The following is a 22540-nucleotide window of genomic DNA, read 5'->3' as shown; positions in this document are numbered from 1 at the left end:
GTGACTGTGAATTATGTGTTTTCCAAAAAAGATCATCTTATGTAACACTTTGTTTCAACATTCAACCTCTAGATGGCAGTTTTGTGTATGTATTAGTAACTATTAGAAGGTGCAGTTGAAAATTAGCTGTCCTATCTACACCCTGTATACGTTGACAGAAGACTGTGTGTGTGTATGTGTGTTTTCTGTAGAAAAAAAAAAATCATGTGAGTATTATTCCTTAAAGGAAGAAGAGTATCCTAAATGACTCATTCTTTCTGTAGAAATTCCTTCCTCCCACCCTTTCATCACAAATTGTTCATACCCATTTTCTTGCAAAAACAAACATGCTCAGTTAGTTGGGCCTCTGTTTAAACGTTACCCTTTACCTGACTCTTTGAACTAAAGTGCCAGGCTCTTTGCTTTAGGAATGGCTTGTTTAGGATGGTGCAGAAAAGATGAGTGATTTCACTGTCCTATGTGTGCTGAGAACCTGGCAGTCCTACTTTTCCCTCCTGGTGCAATGTGCCTTTATCTTTTGCAACACATGAATCCATTTTTCCTGGTTTCAAACTTCCCCTCCCTCCCCTTCTCACCCCTTGTTTGAAATAATATTTGATTTTGCCTTCCTGCTGGTCGGATTAGAGTGCTGGTCTCAATGCCATTGACATTTCAGGCAGGAAACGGCGTTTTCCTTCCTCAGAGGGTATTATATGACTCTGACTTCCATGACTTGAGTTGGGGGAAGATACCATAGTTTCTGAATTGCTTTTTGGCTGTTCTGTAAAATAAGTTACTGGAGAAGTTCTTAGAATCTTAGAATTCATGTAGTTTGAACTTGTCATTGAGTTTTTTTTTTTTTTCTTTCAATTAAATGAGAGCATGCCTGTTTGCTGTTTGATTCTGGTTTAACAAAGAATGAGATATGGTGGTTAATGGACTTGATTGGGAGGGTGATTGAGGCAACCGTATTTTTACTCTTTAGTCTGCATGATGAAATATGGAGTTTCATTGGTTGAGTATACCAGTTTATTTACCAATTTTTAAATATAAGATGAGTTTGTCTTTTTAAAATCAAAACCAAAAATTACCTATTTCATAATTCTGGATAGAAGAAACAATTCAACCAATACATTCCACTTATGTACATTTCTGTTGATTGTGAGATAGAATAGTAAAAATGAAAAAAAAATACATGAAACAGAAGCTATATTTTCATAGTTTGTTATCAATAGTAGTAATAGGTATTTGCATTCTCCTTGAGTCTCATTCATCCCATCAGTGAATAATGCCTTGTCCTTGTGCAGTGTGTTAACATTTGCTTGCTTCTATGTCCCTGATGCCCAGCATCATGACTAGCACATAATAGGCACTCAGTCAATATCTGTTGCATTTAAGAGCCATGCAATTTAATATGCCAAAGATGTCTTTGGGCTTCCCGATGTTTTACAACTTCCATCTCTCATAAAAATATAAGAACTTATCTGATGTGGTTGGTGATACCTACTTTTTAGACTGTTATTATTGCTATGATCCTAATTGTTTTAGGAACATTCCTCTAAAAATACCAAGGTTGCAGGCTTTAATAGGTTATGATTCATTCATTTATTAGGATCAGTTCCTTCCTTCCTTTTCTTTCTTTTCTTTCCCTCCCTCCCTCCCTCCCTCCCTCCCTCCCTCCCTCCCTCCCTCCCTCCCTCCCTCCCTTCCTTCCTTCCTTCCTTCCTTCCTTCCTTCCTTCCTTCCTTCCTTCCTTCCTTCCTCCCTCTCCTTCTCTCTCTCTTTCTCTCTCTCTCTCTCTCTCTCCCCCCTCCCCTCCCCTCCGCTCCCCTCCCCTCCTCTGCTCTCCTCTTTCTTGAGTCTTGCTCTGCACCCAGGCTGGAGTGCAGTGGTGTGATCTCTACTCACTGCAAGCTCTGCCTCCCAGGTTCATGCCATTCTCCTGCCTCAGTCTCCCAAGTAGCTGGGACTACAGGCGCCTGCTACTGCACCTGGCTACCTTTTTTTTTTGTTTTTTTTTTTGTATTTTTAGTAGAGATGGGGTTTCAGCATGTTAGCCAGGATAGTCTCGAGCTCCTGACCTCATGATCCACCTGCCTCTGCCTCCCAAAGTGCTGGGAGGATCAGATCGTTTCTAAATAATTGATTAGAAACTACTTCCAAAAACTTCTTAGAGGGTTAACCCTTGCTTCCTCCCTCCCTCCCTCTCTCCAACTCTCCTTCCCTCCTTCCTTTCTTTCTTCCTCCCCTTAAGGTGCTGGTCTTCCTGGATCCCAGGACGTGTATGCTACATGCACAGGGGAGCAGTGCAACATTGTCCTTGAAGTTTGGGCTTTGCTCTAGATTCAGGCACACCTGGGTTCAAGTGCAGGCTTTGGCACTTACTAGTGGTGTGACATTATGCAAGTAACTTATGTGAGTCTCAGTCTTTTCACTTTTAAAAAGAGAAATAATGGTAGTGTCTACTTCATACAATTATTGTGAAGAATGAATGATAATACAAGTAAAGTCCTTAGCACAGTGGTTAGCACATAATAAACACTCAGTAAATCTGCCTGTGGTTTGGGGGCTGCCAGTTGCAGCACCTTCTGGTTTCTTACTTTCTCTGTCTCTCACCTGTACCACACCCAGATTATCATGGCATATTATGAATTCTTCTCATGCACAAAGGCCTTGCAGAAGGACCCCAATGGTTTATTACATCAGAGCACACATAGTAGTGCAGATTCATACATTCTGTCTCCAAATAGTAGATTATCGTTGCCTTCCAGTGATGCCACTGGGTCCTTGAGTATTGGAAGAAAAAAGGAAGTCGCTCAAGTTCCTCCTTTGTGGATAACCTGGAGATACTCTCCTGAGTTTGACTGTAAGGTGAATCAAGAATATAGACAGGCATCCTTCATTGTTGGTATTAATGCATGAGGTGGATGTCTTTATAACATGCAATGATGACCTGGGTTGGAGCTCAGATAGATTCAGAGAAAGACAGACACAGACAACAGAAGTTGCAAACTGGTGGTCCACAGACATGCGTGGTTTGGCTTGAATAGTGTTTGAGGCAACATTTTAAAACTGGAAAAATCTTTAATTGCTGATCATGCCTTCCCACATGCCAGCTGCCGGTTGAGCTGAATGACAGATAATTCCTTTAGGTGGGGTGTGTGCTGTCTGTTCTGCCATAGTCCCCACCATGCCCTGTTGCCCACCTCCCCCATGAAGACAAGTGACAGGTTTTTGCTTTGCACTAGCATTGTTGTTTTTCCCCCAGAGGGGAGATAATTCTTTGTTCTTTGTTTCTATCTGAAAGTAAAACTGAAAAAGAAAAAAACCAAGAGCAACATAAGACCAAGCCTGTTTTCCTTGGATTAAAGAATTTCTTATCCAGTTTCCCTCATTTTGCTTACTTACCTAGTCTCTGCAGACATTTGGATCTGTAATCTCATAAACAGACATGGAAAAAGTGTCATTCTCCAATATTATTCTGTAGGGCTTTGGCCATATCTTTGTGTAAATGAAGCTCTTCTGAACCAGAACCATTACATTGTCCAGGAACTATTAGGAATTCATTTTCCCAGTAGCACTTCAGAAACAAAGGACCACTTCCCCTCCCTGGCACTTGCAAAACTCTTCTTGCAAGTAGATGGCAGCTCATGCTCCCTTCCTTATCATTCCCCTTTGTCTTCCTATATAAGTGTAGTGAGCAGGTTTCAGACACAGGCTTTGAGATTGTGTGTTCCTGTGGGCGCCTCAGCTCGTCTTCTTTGAATTTGACCCTTAAATATACAGTAGTGTGGATGGAAGTTGGGGAATGAACTCTTGCCAACAGAAGATTTGTAGTCTTATGAATGAATAAACCCTAGATCTTTGTAGGTTGATTTAGAAGGAACGGTACTGGTAAATTCTGAGTGTTTTTGTTTCAGTGGGGTGGAGTTAGTAATAGCTTTTCCTTGTCCAATAGGAAGTGGGTAAATTGCCAAACCACTGAGATCACTATTGTTGACTCAGATTCAGGAATAAGATTAGAGTAGGAAAGCTGTCGAGTAACCCTGGAATCGGGGCTGGTTGTGATTCTGTTTGCTCTTGGCTGGTGAGCAGGCTATGAGTTGATATAGCCAGTGGTCCCAGGATCCTGAATGTGTTGCTAAACCATATATTTCTTTCCATGGGCTGTTTTTGGGGGCCAGGGTTGGAGGAAATATGGTGTTGGGTAGCAACTTGCCCTGTGGTAGATGGAGAGCTATTTTCTCCATGGCTCCTACAGTGTGAGAGGTGAGGTGCCAGCTTAGAGAAAATTCCAGATCCTTGTTCATGATTCTCAAGCAGATCCAGATATAGCACTAAGGACATATTCAGAGTGAAAAGGAAGTGCTGTATTTTAAGTGGATTCTCAGGGTTGAGCTCTACAGAGGATTTTTAAGTCATTTGCTCCTTCTCTCATCTGGCGGGTGGAGGGAGCTCCTTGACAGATTTTTTAGAATTTGCCAAAGACCCCTTCTCTGTTCTTGTTAGTTATCAGATGTTAATTTTAAAAGGGAGTGGCAGGCCGCTTTGTTGCGTTACTCAGGAGGAAAAAGGAAATGGCCATTATGTCAGCGCAGGTGTGTCCCTTCAGCCCTCAGCCCTGTGTGCTTTGTGGTAGAGGCATGAATTTCAGTGCTGTATATGAGCATGTTGGGAGTGGGAATCACACACGTCATTAGCACCTGTGGGTTGTTTCTTTTCCTTTTGAAACTATACACACCTGCCCTTCTGCAGCGGTAATTTTAACCCTACCCCATATTTACCATCCTGTTCCCGTTCACCCCACCTCTACCTGCCCCTGTGATTACAACTAATTTTTGGAGCATTCACCGTGTGCCTGACACTTTGAAATGCCGCACACACTTCTCATGTAACCTTCCCAGCATGCACTGAGGTGTAATCGTGATAACGCTGGGAGACAAGTAATTGAACTGCTCTATACTACTGTTCTTTAAAACATAGGTAATAAGAGTGGCACAGAATAGTTCAGTTGCTAGTCTGCCATGGTTATACATCTAGGAAGCACTAGAATCAGAATAACTAGTGAGCCTAAGTTATTGATGAGAAGTCATAGCTCTTGGGTATTTAAAACAATTTTTACTGAGGTGTAATCACAGTAAAATGCATGAATCCAAAGTCTGTATTTTAATAACTTTTTATACACACACAACTGTGTAACCACCCAGATGAAGATATAGAATGTTTCTGTCACTCCAGGAGATACCCTTGTGCCGCTTTTCAGTTGTTGCCCATATCTCTTTTTCAAAAAAAAAAAAAAAAAAATGGCTCTTCTGACTTTTGTTGCCATAGATGAATTTTGCAAGTATTTGAACATCATAGAAGTGGAGTCACACAGTCACATAATCTTTTGTGTCTGGCTTCTTTCCCTCATCGTTATATCTCTGAGATTCATTCATGTTGTTGCATGTAGCAGTGGTTGATTCTTTTAAAAAAAATTGTTGTATGGTGTCCCATTGTTCAAATATACAACAGTTTATCCATTTATCAATGAGTATTTGTTGTTATTTTTGCCATTTTTGGCTATTCTAAATAAAACTGCAGGTATTCTTGAATGTACCTTTTGGTGGACATATGTACTCAATTCTCTTGAGTATATATGTAGAGGTATAATTGCTAGGTCATAGGGCAGGTGCATGTTTAGTTCTAGCAGATATTGCCAAAGTAGTTCCATCAACTTATTCTCCCACCAGCGATGTATGAGAGTTCCAGTTACTCTATATTTTTTGCCAGTACTGGTTATTGGTGGCCTTTTAATGCCCTCTCTTCAGGAGGGTGCTTGTTATATCTCATTGTGGTTTTAATCACATTTCCCTGATAAGTAATCAGTTTGGGCTCTGTTTCTTAGCCTTATTGGCCATTTGGATGTCCTCTTTTATGAAGTGCTTATTCAAGTATTTATTGTATTGGGTGGTTCATTTTTTCTTATTTATTTTTAGGCATTCTTTACATATTCTGGATATGAGTTTTGTAGGAGATAGATATTACAAATATCTTCTCTCACTCTGGTTTGACTTTTTTTAAAATAAAAGTAATAAGTAATTAAATTCATCTTTCGACGAGTGTAAGTTCTTCATTTTGGTGAAGTCCAATTTTTCAATATGTTTTCTTTATGATTATGACTTTTTGTGTTCTTTTTTAAGAAAAGCTAATTGCCTTTCCATCTCTTGAGTATTTTTTAAGACAGATAAAACATGGAGGTCCACTGCTATAGAAAGTAAGCCCCAGTTACTCTGGATGCTGTTGGATTCTTGTTTTGGATTAGATGTTCGCCTAGAGTAGTGTTGTAAGCCCTCATATTTATGAAGCATGTTAGGTTTTTACAGAGCTCTTTATCATTCAATCTTATTTAATCCCATACAGGAGCTCACTAAGGCACTTGCAGAAGTGCGTGGCTGATTTTGACACCAGAGGACTTGGGTGGTCAATATGAGCTTTCTGGGGGCTGTGGTGCCATCACATTTGCCATGGCATTATGCACAAGAGTTAAGGGTTGGAATGCTTGTGTTCACATCCTGGCTCTGTATCTTGGCAGCTCTGTGATTGTGGACAAGATACTTAACCTCTCTGAGCCTTGGTTTTCTCATCTGCTAAAGGAGAGTAATAAGAATATACTTTTCTCATGATGTAGCTCTGAAGATTAGGTGAATTAATTTATATACAGTGCTTAGCACAGCAACTGGCACATACTGCTGGGTTATACTTACTACTGTTCTTTTATTGTACTGAGTCTAATAGGCTCACAATTCTTTGTAGAGGTAAAAAGAGCTCTGATCATTTACTCCATTTCTCTTTCATTGTTTTATATGTTCCCTTCCTCATTCCATATTATCCTCCTACTTTTTTTATTTTGAGATGGAGTCTCGCCCTGTTGCCAGGCTGGAGTGCAGTGGCGTGATCTCGGCTCACTGCAACCTCCACCTCCCGGGTTCAAGCGATTCTCCTGCCTCAGCCTCCCGAGTAACTGGGACTACAGGCATGTGCCAGCATGCCCAGCTAATTTTTGTATTTTTTAGTAGAGACGGGGTTTCACTGTGTTGGTCAGGATTGTCTTGATCTCTTGACCTCGTGATCCACCCATATCGGCCTCCCAAAGTGCTGGGATTACAGGCGTTGGCCACTGCGCCCCACCTATCCTCCTACTTTTAATCTCTCTCTCCTCTGTCTCCCCAGCCCTGCCCATTTTTTTGCTGTGAAGAACCACATGCATTTCAAACATGAACTAAATTGACATCCTGTAAGAGCAGGTCTCAAAGTATGCTAGTTTATAGGGACTGACCTGCAAAGTGGAGGGTCATTGAGGGTTTTGCTTGTTTTATTTTGTTTTGAGGGATAGTTATTAGTAGGGCATGAGGAAGGTAAATATGGAAAGAAAGTTACGGTTTTACTCCAGAATAAAGATAGTTCACCCTTTTTACCTTTGTTCTTGGAAATTCACATGCAAGACATGTGCATCCGTCCCCTACCCCACTCCCCCTGCAAAAGGGAACAAGACTACATGTGGAAAAGAACTTGTATTTTGATATTTCTTCTTGGAATGAAAACAAATCCTGTTGACTTTCCTGGTTACCAAGGCTGAGTGGCCCACCCTTCACAGCCTCTGAGGTTGTCGAACTTCCTCTTTGTGGCTCGGAATGGAAATCTCACACTGTGTGCCATGAAGTTGATGTAATATCTGTGAGCCCCTGAGACCGTGGTATGCAGACAGCTCTTGTGATCTCACTGTTTGCTGGTGGGCCACTAGCAGGAAACGAACTAGAGACATGTTGGCTCCTTGACCTCACTGCAGAAAGGAGGGTAACTTTGCACTCTAGGGCAAGGGGAACAGGAAGGAAAAGAGTGGGGATGGAGTGGACAGCCCAGGGTGTGGGCCTCAAACTTAACTCTGCACCAAGATCACCTGGGGAGTTGGTTAAAATCCAAGTTCCCAGGCACAGCCCAGTTCAGATTGAGTGGAGTGGGGTTGGGCTGGAGTCTCCATGTTAAGGGAATGTCTGATTCTGAAGCAGGTGGTACAGAAGCAGCACCTGCAGCAACACTGAAAGACCCAGAACCGGGGACTTGAGAGTTCTTCAATAGACAGTAGCTGCAGAGGCTTTTTGTTTCAAAGCTATTAAGATGTCGTACTTGGCCTTTAGAGAAAGGTGGAAGGGTAGAATCAGTCCATCGTGCCCTCAAGCCACAGAGTCAGTTCTGTGGAGCCACCACTGTCAGCTGTCTGCAGATACCCACTGACTCTGGCACACTGAATGGGCTGATGGTGGGAAGTGGGCACTTGGTTGGGTCTGAGAATGAGAATTTCTGAGAAGAGGAGGGAGAGTCCTGGAAGGTGCTCATGGAGAGACGAGTTATTCCATCCTCTGAGTTATCTTTGTATTATGGTGCCAGTCCCAGTGTGACCTTCATGGGAATGACCATCCTCTTGGGATCAGTGTTCCACCGTCATCAACACGCCCGCCTGTCTAGCTGCCCACCCCTCCTCTCACCCACACACACCCCCACTCCCCTTTCTGTCTCTTGCTTGTTCTCTCACTCTCTTCTCTTGCTTGTTTGCATGCTTTCCCTCTCTCTCTGTCTCTCTCGACCCCACACACGTTTATACCCTCACACATTCACACCCCTACCCCATGCCCCTTGTATCCCCAACCCATCTGTATTTACATGCCCACAGCTCTAAAGTTTTTTTTAAGGGGATGTTGAGGGATGATTAATGAAAAGAATCAAATGTGACTTTTAAATTATGTTAAACAAATAGGTTTAGCATGTTCATTGGAACTATAGCTATAAGCCAGAAGCGGAGATGATGGGCGGGTGAGAATGAGCAAGCCTGGGTGCTTATGGGGCCCAGGCTTGTGCTGCTAAGGGTGTTGCTCAGCCTGTGTAGTTTTCATACCGTATTGTCGTATGATCATTAGCAGTGTTTGTGCACTCAGACAGGAATCAGACTTTAGTTCTTGCTCAGTGGACTTCTTCCTCCTTTTTAGGCTGTCTCAAATTTTAAAGAGGATGGTTTTTAACTAGCAATTCTTAACTTTTTGAGGGTTGCAGTTCTCTCTGAGAATTTGACGGACAATTTGAATTGTTTCTACAGAAAAATCCACATACATTTGAGGGAGAGGAGGAGGTGGTTTGGGGACACTCTGGGATTTATCTTCACCCTAAATGAATAACTCTTGCTTTAATGAGCGTAGAGGGCTTTCAGCCTCTTCTCCCAAGGTCGTTTTTATCTCACAGTCTCTTTTTCTTGTGGAGTACCATTTGTGATGGGAACTGAACAAAACCCATTTGATACTGTGTGCATGTCTTCTGGAGGGCTTGTGCTCAGGTTTAGGGAGCAAGCCGATTTCAGTGAGTGAAATGATCTCATGCATGTAAAGCACTTAGCACCTGACATGATTAAGTATTCATTTTTTAAAAAGATTGTGCACATTTAATCATAACTACCAAGATGATGACCACCATAAAACTTCTCCATGTCTGAAGCAATTTAGAAGCAGTGGACTAGATATTAGGAGACAAGCATGCCTCTAGCTTGGATGTTTTCTCCTCTTTTTTGTCTTGAGTCCAGTAATTCCATTCACTTCCACAAACATTTATTGCATTTCTACTGTGAGTATCATACTCTGTTAAGCATTCTGAGGTCTCGAAATGAATAAGATTTCAAGGAATTGAACAGTGTCTAAAGGAACCACTTAACTCCTCTATGTCCCTTACGTGTAAAATAGGGTCATATCTTCTGTGTTTCTGCCTCTCTGAGGGAGATGGGCTGACTGAGAGGAATTTGGGCCATCTTTTCTGAGACTAGAAGGTGGCTTAGTAAAGCCGAGGGTTGTACCCCTCTTTGTGTCGTTAACCCTAGCAACCACAGACTCTTTTGAGTGGATGTTTAAGATTTGCCTTCACCAATCTCTGTACATGTGGCACTGGTTTCATATCCATGTCCCTCCTTTCTCTGCAGGCCAGGGGTTATCACCATGCAAGCGTTGTCGGAAGAGGACCGGAGGCTCTGGATGGAAGCCATGGATGGCCGGGAACCTGTAAGTAACAATTCAGGGAAGTACAGCAAGAATGAAGGCCCTGAGTTGTTTGTTGCTTCCCTAGTGCAGTGATTTTTGCTGTTGTTCTAAAGCCTTGGGTTCTTGAAACCAATGTACTAGAGGTGGTTTTTTATTCCTAGGTTTATGTTTGTGAATATTGATATTGCTTCTGTATAGATATAGTTCTTGAGCTTTGACCTCTCTGTCCTAAGGCATGTCTTCTGCATAGAATTACACCAGAACTCCCATCTTTTATCACTGACTTCTGGTTCAGCCTCCCGTAGTAACTTACCTCCCCTTATAAGCAGTGGGACATTATCAGGGTGGATGGAGGGAGGTGAGCCTGGTAATATGATCCCTGCTGCTATTTCAGCAATGCTGGCCTCAGCTGGGTGATGTAATCTCATAGTTGTTCCGCATCTTGTGACGTGTAAAATCCGTAAGAGCCCTGGAATCATTGTAGTCGTCTTATCTTAGTTCCAAGGATCTCAACTCTATTAGTCAGCAAATCTCAAGGTTGCAGAAATCGTAAGAGTACAGTCTAACCATGTGCCACCAACAAAAGAGAAAAAGAATCTACAATGCCAGAGGGCCAATAATTGATGCTTACACCAAAGGGAGGAAATGTGTGCAAGGAAGAAGTAGGCCATGGGCTCCATTGACTATAGAACTCTTTGCATCAAGCTGGATAATGCCAGCTGATTTGTGTGTCTCTTTCTCAGCTTACCTTGGTGAGGTGGTCTGGCAACATAGTTATGTACCTTTCTACTCAGCCATATTTTATACAAACTTGCGACGCAGTCAACTAAGCATAAAGAAATAGCTAGTATTGTATGACATTTAATAATATACAGAGCAAGGTCTCTTAAAGATTTAAATAAATAATGATTTAGACACAGTTTGCTAAACTATAATTAAGCATTGTTTAATCTTAATTCTTCTCCTGGGCTAAAATATAAGATAGCTCTGATTGTCTCTGAATACGTTGTTACCCATAGGAACCCTCAAAACCAGATACACATTTCTACCTTTGAGGCTTTATGGGCATAATAGCTGCTTGATGTCAAAGGCCTTTGAAAGAAGCTTCCCAAGTAGATCTTTTTGCTAGCATTATCTACTATTTATTGAGCACACTTTTTTGCATGTTAGGCACAGGACTGAGCACATCTCTTAACCTGTTTATTTCTCTTAGCACTTAATGAAATAAGTTCTGTGATTCCATTTTATAGATGAGGAAACTGAGGCTTAGACAGGTTAAATAACTTGCCCCAAGTCGCACAGATAGTAAATGGCTGTATTAGTAGGGTACAGGCTAGGTTGCTATAACAGAGAGACTCCGAAGTACAGTGGTTTATGTAAGATAGATAAGTGTATTTCTCTCTTAGAGCCGAGAAGGGAGGAGTCCATGTCTAGTAGGGTCATTCTGCTATCCTCAGCCCACGGCTTCCCACATTGCTCCAGTCATTGCCATTTTCCAGCCAGAAAATGAGGATTAAAGCATTTTGAAGGACCCAGAAGATGCACATGACACTTCCTTTGGCTCAAACATAATGGTACAGCCACATCTACCTGCAGAGCAGGCTGGGAAACCTAGGCTGTACATAGGCAGTCATGGGCCCTGCCAGGACCCTGGGCGTGTTGTTATTTCAGAGAAGAAGAGGAGAAAGGATACTGTGAATAGTTGGCAGTCTCCATCCTAGTGGCAAAGCTAGAATTTGACCCATGTCTAATCCTAGACATACTCAGTTTTCATCTTTAATGGAGGTAAAATTTCAAATTGCCTTCTAAGAATTCTCAGTTCATTTTTACAGTACTTTCACTCCCTCCCTGGAATGATTCTTCAACTCAGAGGGAAGGAAATGCCCAGGAAGAACAATCCTGTATGGCATTCTCTTCTTGGTATGGGCAAAAAAAGCCAAATTACAACAACAACAAAACCCCAAACCCACTACCATCTCTCCCCCTGCCCCGGATAAGCTGGAGTTCCAAAACTGCCTCACCAATTAATTCCATTTTAAGCCTCCCCATCCTCTCCCCCCACCACTTAGATATTTGTTCTCTGTGTATAATTGGTCTTCTTACTAACCACTTCAGTTTTCCTGTAGATTAACATCTGGCCTCTGCAGATGGAAAGTGTGCTGTTGAAAGAAACATCTTCTTGCTCCGGAATGTACAAATTAAAACAAGTTTAAACACAAAATAATTTTGTTTCTAAACATAATATAAAATTATTTCCTCACAGGAACATATAGCTTGCACTGAAAACCACACTTCTGTGTGCTTTTTAGTTTCCTAAAGAGGGAGATAAATATAGACAAATGATGTCTGTGTAATTGACAGTAATACTAGGCTTAATTTTGTCTCCCGTTGCTGAAAGCCTCTAGGGGACATTACTAGAGATACATGGCCAGTAGACAATTAGCAGCTCCAGCTTTAATCACCATCTCCCTAATTAGTTAAATCTGTCCCTGTGGGAGCTTTGGATTTCTCTAGTTAGCTCTTTCTCTAGTCGGTGTTAGTGTGGTTGCCTTACTTCAGGGAGATGTTAACAGTGGCAACTATCTTCTGTTTTATACTTCTATCTCAGTTGTTCTTTGATGGATTATTTGGTGTTGGTGGGTTTTTTTTGTTTTGTTTTGTTTTGTTTTTTTGGAGGGGGTTACTTTTAGTTTCTATTCTTTTGTTCTTTCATTGTCCAATAATACCTTAGGATGGTTGGTTGAAAAACAAAGAAAAGCTAAATGAGCCCCAAATCAGTTGATTTTGAAACATTTCATTTTTAAATGTTAAATTTAGTTTTGGCATTAAATCATACTTTTTTTTTTAATACATAGTCATATCTTAGTCTAAAGAAATGTTGAATGTCTTTATGGTGTTGATGGGCGTATAATAGAGGAAGAAATTAGAATTGTCTTCCTACAATAAGCGTTATGGATTTTATGTAGTACATTTGAATTAAAATTTGAATTATTTTAATTCAAATGTAGGAAACTCAATTCAAACTTGAGGAAAAGCTGGACTTATTGGGTTACATAACTGAAAAATACTGGAGTCTAATAGTCTGTGGCTCATCCGAATCCGGGAACTTACGTAATATTTGGAGTTGGTTTCCTCTTTTGTATTGGCTTCATTTTCCAACATGTTCTTTTCATAGAGTGGTGAGATGCTTCCTTACTATTCATTCCAAGCTTACGTCTTCTTATTAAAAACAGGGGGCAGTAACCTTTTTCTGTAATGGGCCAGATAGTATTTTAGGCTTTGTGGGCCATGTGGTCGCATTTGCAGCTACTAACTTTGCTGCTGTGGCTAAAAAGCTGCCATGAACAATATGTAAATGAATAGGTATAGCCTTGTTTCAATAAAACTTTATTTACAGGGCCGGGCGCGGTGGCTCAAGCCTGTAATCCCAGCACTTTGGGAGGCCGAGGTGGGCGGATCACGACGTCAGGAGATCGAGACCATCCTGGCTAACCCGGTGAAACCCCGTCTCTACTAAAAAATACAAAAAAACTAGCTGGGCGAGGTGGCGGGCGCCTGTAGTCCCAGCTGCTAGGGAGGCTGAGGCAGGAGAATGGCGTGAACCTGGGAGGCGGAGCTTGCAGTTAGCTGAGATCCGGCCACTGCACTCCAGCCTGGGCGACAGAGCGAGACTCCGTCTCAAAAAAAAAAAAAAACTTTATTTACAAAAACAGATGGCTGGCTTGATTTGGGTCATGGGCCATACATAGTTCGTTGATCCCTGATCTGTAAGTCTAGTGGAAAGAGAGCTTTTATCTAATCATTCCAAAAACGTTCTTTATTTGGATTTTATTAGACTAACTACTTGGTCCAAAGGCTAGGATGGATGAATTGACCAGAACTTACTTATGTGCCTATTGCACTGGAACTGTATAAATGGTGGCGGAAGGTCGTCTTCCTCTGAGAGAAAAAACATTGTTATATGAGGGAAGGAGGTAGACTCTAGTCAAGAAAAGCAACTTACTCTACTTACTCTCATATGTATGTTCCTTTAAACTTTATGTTCAGAAAACTTCCTCTTTGATACTTGGCCAAGGGTGGAAATGCCAAGTTTACTGCTAACATCATAATTGGGGTAAAAGACTAAATGCTTTCCCCCTAAGACTAGGAACAAGTTGAGGGTGTTTGCTCTTACCACTCTTACCACTCTTACTCAGCAGAGGACTGGAAGTCCTAACCGGTGCAGTAGGGCAAGAAAGTAATATAACAGGCATACAGATTGGAAAGAAAGGTATACAACTGCCCCCACTTTCAGATAACACAATTGTCTATGTAGAAAATCAAGGAATGCACACACCCACCCACACACACACCCCCCTTCTATAATTAGTAGGTGAGTTCAGCAAGGTCACAGGATACAAGATAGACACATACACAAAATCAATCATATTTCTATAGATTAGCCATAATCTTATGGTGATCAAAGTTAAAAGCATAACACCATTGATAGTCTCCCCAAAAATGAAGTGACTACGTATAAATCTAATTAAACATGTAGAGGACCTGCATGTTGGAAATTACAAACTGCTGATGAAAGAAATGAAAGAGGATCTAAGTAAATGGAGAGACATTAATGGATTGGAAAAAATCAACATAGTAAAGATGTCAGTTCTCCCCAAAATGATTATAGGTTTAATGCAATTCCTATTAGAATCACAGCAAGATTTCTTATAGATACAGACAAAGTTGTTCTAAAATTTATATATAAAGGCACAGAAACCAAAATAGATAAAACAATTTTAAAAAGGAAGAATGAATTCTAAGTAGTCTCTGTACCCTATTTTAAGACTTTCTTTTTAGTGACAGTAATCAAGACTGTGGTATTGACAGAGGGATAGACACATAGATCAATGGAACAGAATAAAGAACCCAGAAATAGACGCACACAAATATGCCCAATTGATTTTTGACAGAGGTGCAAAAGCAGTTCAACGGAGGAAGGATAGCTTTTTTGAGAAATGGTGCTTTTTAAAACAAAACATCCATAGGCAAACAAACAAACAAACAAACAAAAACCTTGACTTAAACCTCATGTCTTATACAAAATTTAATTCAGAATGGATGATAGATTTAAATGTAAAATGTAACACTTTAAAACTTTTAGAAGAATGTGTGGAATCTAGGACTAGATGAAGAGTTTTTAGATGCAATGCTGAAAACATACACAACCTATAAAAAAAATGGATAAAATTTTCTTCATCAAAATTAAAAACTTTTGCTTTGTGTGTGAAAGACCCTGTTAAGAGGATGAAAAGGCAGGCTACAGAATGGTAGAAAATATTTGCAAAAACATATATCTGATAAGGAACTTATTTACATCTAGTTCTTTTTAGATCTAGGATTAAATACATAAATAAATAAATACTCTCAAAACTTAACAGCTAAAGAGAAACAGTCCAATTAGAAAAAGGCAAAAGACACAAGGAGACATTTTACCAAAGAAGATATGGCGAATAAACACACGAAAAGATGTTCAATATCATTAGCCATTAGGGAAATGCAATCTAAAACCACTATGAACTATCACCTTCCAGAATGACTAAAATCAAAAGTAGTGAAAATACTGAATGCTGGCAAGGATGCAGAGAAGCTGGATCTTCTGTACATTGCTGGTGGGAATGTAAAATGAAACAACCATGCTGGCAAGTCACTTGGCAGTTTCTAAAACTAAATATTGCAGTTGCTCTATGACACAGCAATTGCTCTGGGGCATTTAATCCAGAGAAATGAAAACTTCTGTTCACACAAAAACCTATATGCATAAACCTCCCTCTTAGCAGCTTTGGTCATAACAGCTCGAAACAGGAAGTACTACAGATATCCTTTAATGGGTGAATGGTTAAACAAACTGGTACATCCATGCAATAGAATACTGTTCGGCAATGGAAAGAAGTGAACTATTGGTACACAACAACCGGGTGCATCTTAGGAGCATTATGCTAAATGAAAAAGGCCAGTCTCAAAAAAGCATATATAATACATGCTTTAATTTTGTAACATTTTTGAAGTTACAGTTTTAGAAATGGAGAATGGAATAGTGATTTCTAGGGTATAGGGGCATTGGAAGCAGGAAGCAACTGTAAAGCGGGTAGCACAAGGAAGCCCTTGGTGGTGATGAAACAGTTCTTTGTTTTGATCTTGGTGGTTAGTTATATGAAATCATATTAAAGTGGTTATGAGAAACTGCACTAAAGTATATGTGTATACTTCTGTACAATCCTATATACACACACATGAATGCAAGTCAAAACTGATGGAGTATGAACAAAGTGTATAGTCTAGTTAACAATATTGTGCTAATGACAGTTTTCTGGTTTTGATGCTATGTTATAGTTTTAAGAGCTGGTATCATTGGATTATGGGGAGAAGTAGGGCAAAGGATTCATAGGACACTACTATTTTTATAATGATATGAAATTATAACTTTAAAAAACAAAGTTAGCTAGTCAGATAAAAATTTGAAATGATTCTGCTGGATTTTTTCACTTTCTGTTAAATCTGGGTTGACACACAATAGGGTCACTGTTGCAACTGCATAAGCTTTTGTTTTACTTTTGTGTGGCCATTGTCTAAGGCTTGGGAACAGATGACTTTTCATATTAAGTTGGACATGGAAACCTTAGTTCAAACTGCATGAATATCACAACTCAGGAAAATTTTAGAGACAGCAGATTTTCTTTTGAGAGTTTCTAATAACTAAAGTTGTCTCTCCTTTTCTCGTTGCATATTGCTGGTAAGCGTATTTGCTAAAAGTAGAATAGAATCACTATCAGCCCATCATCATTGCCAACATATACACACCCAACCCGAAGTATTTAATATCCCTCTACTATGGAAAAGAGGGCTCAGGAAGCCCATGGGACTAGGGGTGATCCAGAGCTTCAGGGCTTATGTAGCCTCTTAAAACTGCCTTTCCGTATATCCCCTTAGCTGTGATTAGTGGTGTCTTTCTGGAACTGCTTATAGCACCTCCTTATTTTAGATGTATTAGTCCTCCTTCACATTTCAAGGATTCTTTAGTTAAATTAAATATTTCTCCACTTTGAGCTGGTACTTGAATTTCTTTTGACAGCCACAAGTTTTGAACGTTGGCAGATGCTAGAATTATGTGGAATTAGATTAAAAAGGTAAGAAACAGATACTTTAGCGTCAGCAATTGTGTGTAAGTCTGTGTATTAGGAAATCACCACTCTTGTAGGTCAAAAATAGCCAGATATTGGCAATTTCTTATGGCTCGATCTCATAGCTGTGGAGCAGGAAGAAGCAAGCCCACGCGTAAGTCAATATCATACCCTTATTTATGGAAGAGGGAACGCTGCCTAAAAAAGGCTGGTAATTGGTTGATCTCGGATAGATAATTCAGGTCTCTTAGCTTCCAGTTCTGCGCTATTTTTGCTGCAACACACAAAAAATTGCTGCTGAATTATTAGGAAGTCACAGTTGAATGGCATCAACCTTTCCTTTTTAAGTAGAGTTACTCTGCTGTGGCTACTGCAATGGACGAAGGGAAAAGAAGGAAGAGGCTAAGGAAAAACCACTCCTCTAATAAAAGACAATGTTGCTTCCTTCTGCTCACCTCCATTTTAAAGATATCTTCTGTTTTCGTCTTTGTGGACTTTGGGGCTGAACAAAATATGTCTTCTCTCACCTTTCTCTACCGTGTCCAAGCTCTAACTCCCTAGTCCTTCTAGAACTCCTGGAATAAATGGGCAGTTGCATTGCATTTTATGCTCCGCATCTACTAGCTGAAAGAGTGAGCTGTGAAAAGTGTTTAAAGGAAAAAATAAGACTGATTACTGTTAAGATGAGATCTCAGGATTAGAAGCAGAATGTTATGGTGGTTAAGAATGTGCACTCACGCAGCCCAAGTTTAAATCCTACTCTCCTGCTTACTGGCACTCTCAAATTGGAAAATGATAGTCTCTCTGAGCAGGTTTCCTCCCCAGCAAATTGTGATAATAATAACCCCTACCTCATAAGATTGTTTTGTAAGGATCAACATAAATGTAAATGCCTGTACATGGCAAAGTGATCATTTAAAGCTAGTTCTTACTGTTGTCTTTTTGGAGAGGAAGGTAGATACTGGGATACCTGGGTTCTATTTCTAGCTCTGTTTTTAAATTACTTGTTTCACTTAGACAGCTCAAGTCACCTTGTGCCAGTTCACCAGAGTGCCGGGCAGGGACTGCTTTCAATAGTATGGAAAATGTGATTCCATTTAGCAGTCAGTGTGAACTTTCAGGATATGACTGGAGGAGAAGGAAGTGATCGTTAGCCTCCTTTGCTGTGATGCATCCCAGGCCTGGCAGTTCATAATCCTGTTGCATGCTAACCTCAGCTCACCAGTCTGCTGCTGACACTTGCGTTTTTCTTTGTTTGTTAAAATAAGTGATTGAAAAAGTATGGATAGTTAAGAAGGTATCGGGTGAGCTTGCTAGGCTGTAGTGTGACGATGCAGGCCTTACTCCTTTCTGAGCTTTCTTTTTATTTGTTTAATTTTGTTTAACGTTTAGGTTCAGGGGTACATGCGCAGGTTTGTTATGTAGGTAAACTTGTGTCACGGGGTTTTGTTGTACAGGTTATTTTGTCACCCAGGTACTAAGCCTCATACCCAATAATTATTTTTCCTCATCCTCTCCCTCCTCCTGCCCTCCACTCTCAAGTAGGCTCAGTATGTCCATGTGTTCTCATCATTTAGCTTCCACTTATAAGTGAGAACATGGGGTATTTGATTTCTGTTCCTGTGTTAGTTTGCTAAGGATAATGGCCTCTAGCTCCATTTGTGTTCCCACAGGGGCATGATCTCATTCTTTTTTTATGGCTGCATAGTATTCCGTAGTGTATATTTACCGCATTTTTTTTATCCAGCCTACCATTGATGGGCATTTAGGTTTATTCCATGTCTTTGCTATTGTGAATAGTGCTGCAGTGAACATATGCATGCATATGTCTTTATGGTAAAAGAATTTGGCCGGGTGCAGTGACTCACGCCTGTAATCCCAGCACTTTGGGAGGCTGAGGCAGGTGGATCATGAGGTCAGGAGATTGTGACCATCCTGGCCAACATGGTGAAACCCCGTCTCTACTAAAGATACAAAAATTAGCCAGGCATGGTGGCGGGCACCTGTAGTCCCAGCTACTTGGGAGGCTGAGGCAGGAGAATGTCGTGAATCCAGGAGATGGAGCTTGGAGTGAGCCAAGATCGCGCCACTGCACTCTAGCCTGGGTGACAGAGCAAGACACTGTCTCAAAAAAAAAAAAAAAGAATTTATATTCCATTGGGTATATACCCAATGGGATTGCTAGGTCGAATGGTAGTTCTGTTTTAAGTTCTTTGAGGAATTGCATTACTGCTTTCCACAATGGTTGAACTAATTTACACTCCCATCTGCAGTGAAATTGTGTTCTCTTTTCTCCACAACCTCACCAGCATCTGTTATTTTTTGACTTTTTAGTAATAGCCATTCTGACTGGTATGAGATGGTATCTCATTGTAGTTTTGATTTGCCTTTCTCTAATAATCAGTGATATAGTGAGCTTTCTTTTTTTTTTTTTTTTTTTGAGACAGAGTCTCGCTCTGCCGCCCAGGCTGGAGTGCAGTGGCGTGATCTTGGCTCACTGCAAGCTCCGCCTCCCGGGTTCACGCCATTCTCCTGCCTCAGCCTCCTGAGTAGCTGGGACTACAGGCGCCCGCCACCTCGCCCGGCTAGTTTTTTTGTATTTTTTAGTAGAGACGGGGTTTCACCGTGTCAGCCAGGATGGTCTCGATCTCCTGACCTCGTGATCCGCCCGTCTCGGCCTCCCAAAGTGCTGGGATTACAGGCTTGAGCCACCGCGCCCGGCCGTGAGCTTTCTTTTTAATATCACATACTGTGAATGGGTGAAGAATCTGAAAGTGAAATCCCAAGTGTGGTTTCTGTTTCCCCATCTCCCATGCGCACCCACCCCTGATGGCTAGGAAATTACATTTTACCCCTCATATTATTTTGTTTGTGTGTCTTTTCCTCTAACTGGATCTAGAAGCCAGTTGCAAGCTTCATTTTTGTGTCATGTGAGTGCTTTTATTTAGGTGGACTTCATAATAGGTGCATATGATATCACATCAATGCGCTGAAGTCTTAAATTTAATAATACTCATTTATGTCCTTGTTCCCTTTGGTTAGATTATTCAGAAGAACAATTTCTCATGAAAATTAGGAAATATTTAATTAACCAACCTGGGTTACAAGGTTGGAAAAAAGAGAAAGAGGTCAGGTAAAATTGTTTTATGTTAGAGAGTTGATGAAATTTTCTAAGAAATGGAAATTTTGATAACCAGATAATTTTTGCTTGAGCCTTATGACTTATATATGTTGGTGGCACTTACTCAGGTCTTAGACATTCTTCTTTCAATATTGAGCAAATATATTTAGATTGTCCAGCAATCACTTTGATAGGTAGTAAAGATATTAAGATGAGGATGGGTCACATTAATAGAAACTTCTTTTTTTTTTTTTTTTTTTCCTGTACTTTCACCATTGCTCAGCACAGCTGCTGGCAGAGTAAGCATTCAGCAACTATTTGTTAAACAACTAGAGTCAAAACTAAAGGGAAGGGTGAAGGATGACCAAAATTGTTTCCTGGGGAATTGACTTGCCTTCGTTACCTGAGACCTGAATTCCTTGATTTTATGGTTCATCTTGACACGTATTTACCTACTTGTACCAGAATTTAGCTTAGAGATTACATTTTTTGTGCATGGATACATTTGGCAATCAGGTAAAGCATTTAGATACTTTCTCAGAATAATGCTTTTACATGTATAAAATAAAATGCATGGTTACAAAGGAAAAAATTATATAGAAATATAGTTATCAAAGTATTAAAAACATTTATGGTGGAATAAACATGAAATAAGATATCTGGGCAGGTGTGATAACTTCTGTAAATGATATTTTGGGCTGTCTGCCTATATAGTAATGCTACGTGGATTTCTACTGGTGACAAAGTCACAGGTACTTCTGTGGTGTGTTGCCTGCATTCATATTTGAAGGAAACAATACATTTAGAAATTAATGAAAATAAAAGTTTTTTTGTTCCCGCTCTCTAAGTTCATGGACTCCCTGTATCCTCTCTCTAGACCCCACTTCTTCATTTCTTTGCAAATGTATTTAGAGACTCTTCCTTTGAAGCTCTTAACTCAGCCAGGAGTTATACACTGATTACTGGGAATATTTGATTAATATCTGTCCGCCTGCTGGATTGTGATTGTGGTGGGTTTTTGTTGTTGTTGTTTTTGGAGACAGAGTCTCACTCTGTTGCCCAGGTTGGAGTGCAGTGGTGGGATCTCAGCTCACTACAACCTCTGCCTCCCAGGTTCAAGCAATTCTCTTGCCTCAGCCTCTCGAGTAGCTGGTATTAAAAGCATGTGCCACCATACCTGGCTAATCTTCTTTTGTATTTTTAGTAGAGACGAGGTTTCACCATGTTGACCAGGCTGGTCCCAAACTCCTGGCCTCAAGTGATCCACCCGCCTCGGCCTCCCAAAGTTCTGAGATTATAGGCGTGAGCCACTGCACCTGTCCTGGATTGTGATAGGAACATGTGCGTTGTTTGTTTTTTTGTTTGTCTTTGTGGCTTTGGCACATAGTGTCTGGCACACAGTAGGCGTTCACTAAATATTTGTCAAACAAATCATTAGATAAACCTAAGGAATATTAAAGTATGGCTGGCTTGGCATGACTTCCTACCTGAGACTGGTTCCTGAAGATTCCCTACTGTCTTATTCCATTCAGGCTGCTATCACAAAATACTGTAAACTGGGTAGTGTAGAAATATATATTTATTTCTTACAGTTTTGGAGTCTAGGAAATCCAAGATCAAGGCACCATCAGATTTGGTGTCTAGTTAGGGCCTATTTTCTGATTCATAGATGGCACCTTTTATTTTTGTCCTCACACAGTGGAAGGGGCAGGGCAGCTCTCTGGAGCTTCTTTCATGAGGGTGCCCATCCCATTCATGAGGGCTCTGCTGTCATGACTTAATCACCCCCTAAGGCCCTACTTCTTGATACCTTCACATTAGTGATTAGGTTTGCAACACGTGAATTTTTTGTGGGGGAGGCACACACATTTAGACCATAGTGCCCACCTACCTTTAAGGATGTTCAGAAATCCCCTGTTCATTATTCTCACTTCTTTATTAATCTATCAGTTCTAAATATAGCACAAAGGCCCCTTTGATTGTCTTAGCATTTTTTGCAAGCCTCAGATCATTGTTGATTTTATCTTCATACCACTACCTTTATAGGCTTGAGCACCTCTTATTTTAATTTTGATTACATGTACTTCTTTAATCTTTTGCCATTATTTTTGTCTGTATTAGCTTAACCTTTGGGGAATAGGATTAGTTGTGATACTTTTTGAACCTTTACTTCTTAATTTACTTGAATTTTTCATAGCGCATGTTAATTTTGTTATTAAATAAAA

The 22540-nt window shown here is 40.5% G+C and overlaps 1 protein-coding gene across 15 annotated transcripts in view; it reads left to right on the top strand.

Annotated features, from left to right (window-relative positions):
• Nucleotides 1–22540, top strand: part of LOC105466962 (Rho GTPase activating protein 26) — a 907509-nt gene that overhangs the window by 594854 nt on the left and 290115 nt on the right. For all 15 annotated transcript variants that reach the window (XR_011624168.1, XR_011624169.1, XR_011624171.1 and 12 more), the window contains one exon: nt 9977–10055. Coding sequence is in view for 5 of the 15 variants with exons in the window: in XM_011716194.3 (XP_011714496.1) it covers nt 9977–10055 (79 nt within the window). In the remaining 10 variants the exon portion in view is untranslated. The remainder of the gene's footprint in view (nt 1–9976; nt 10056–22540) is intronic.

Source organism: Macaca nemestrina, chromosome 6 (assembly GCF_043159975.1).
Source record: "Macaca nemestrina isolate mMacNem1 chromosome 6, mMacNem.hap1, whole genome shotgun sequence".
In the NCBI taxonomy this organism is placed as follows: Eukaryota; Metazoa; Chordata; class Mammalia; order Primates; family Cercopithecidae; genus Macaca; species Macaca nemestrina.
Note: the sequence above shows the minus strand (reverse complement) of the source record. Positions and strands in the feature narration are given on the sequence as shown.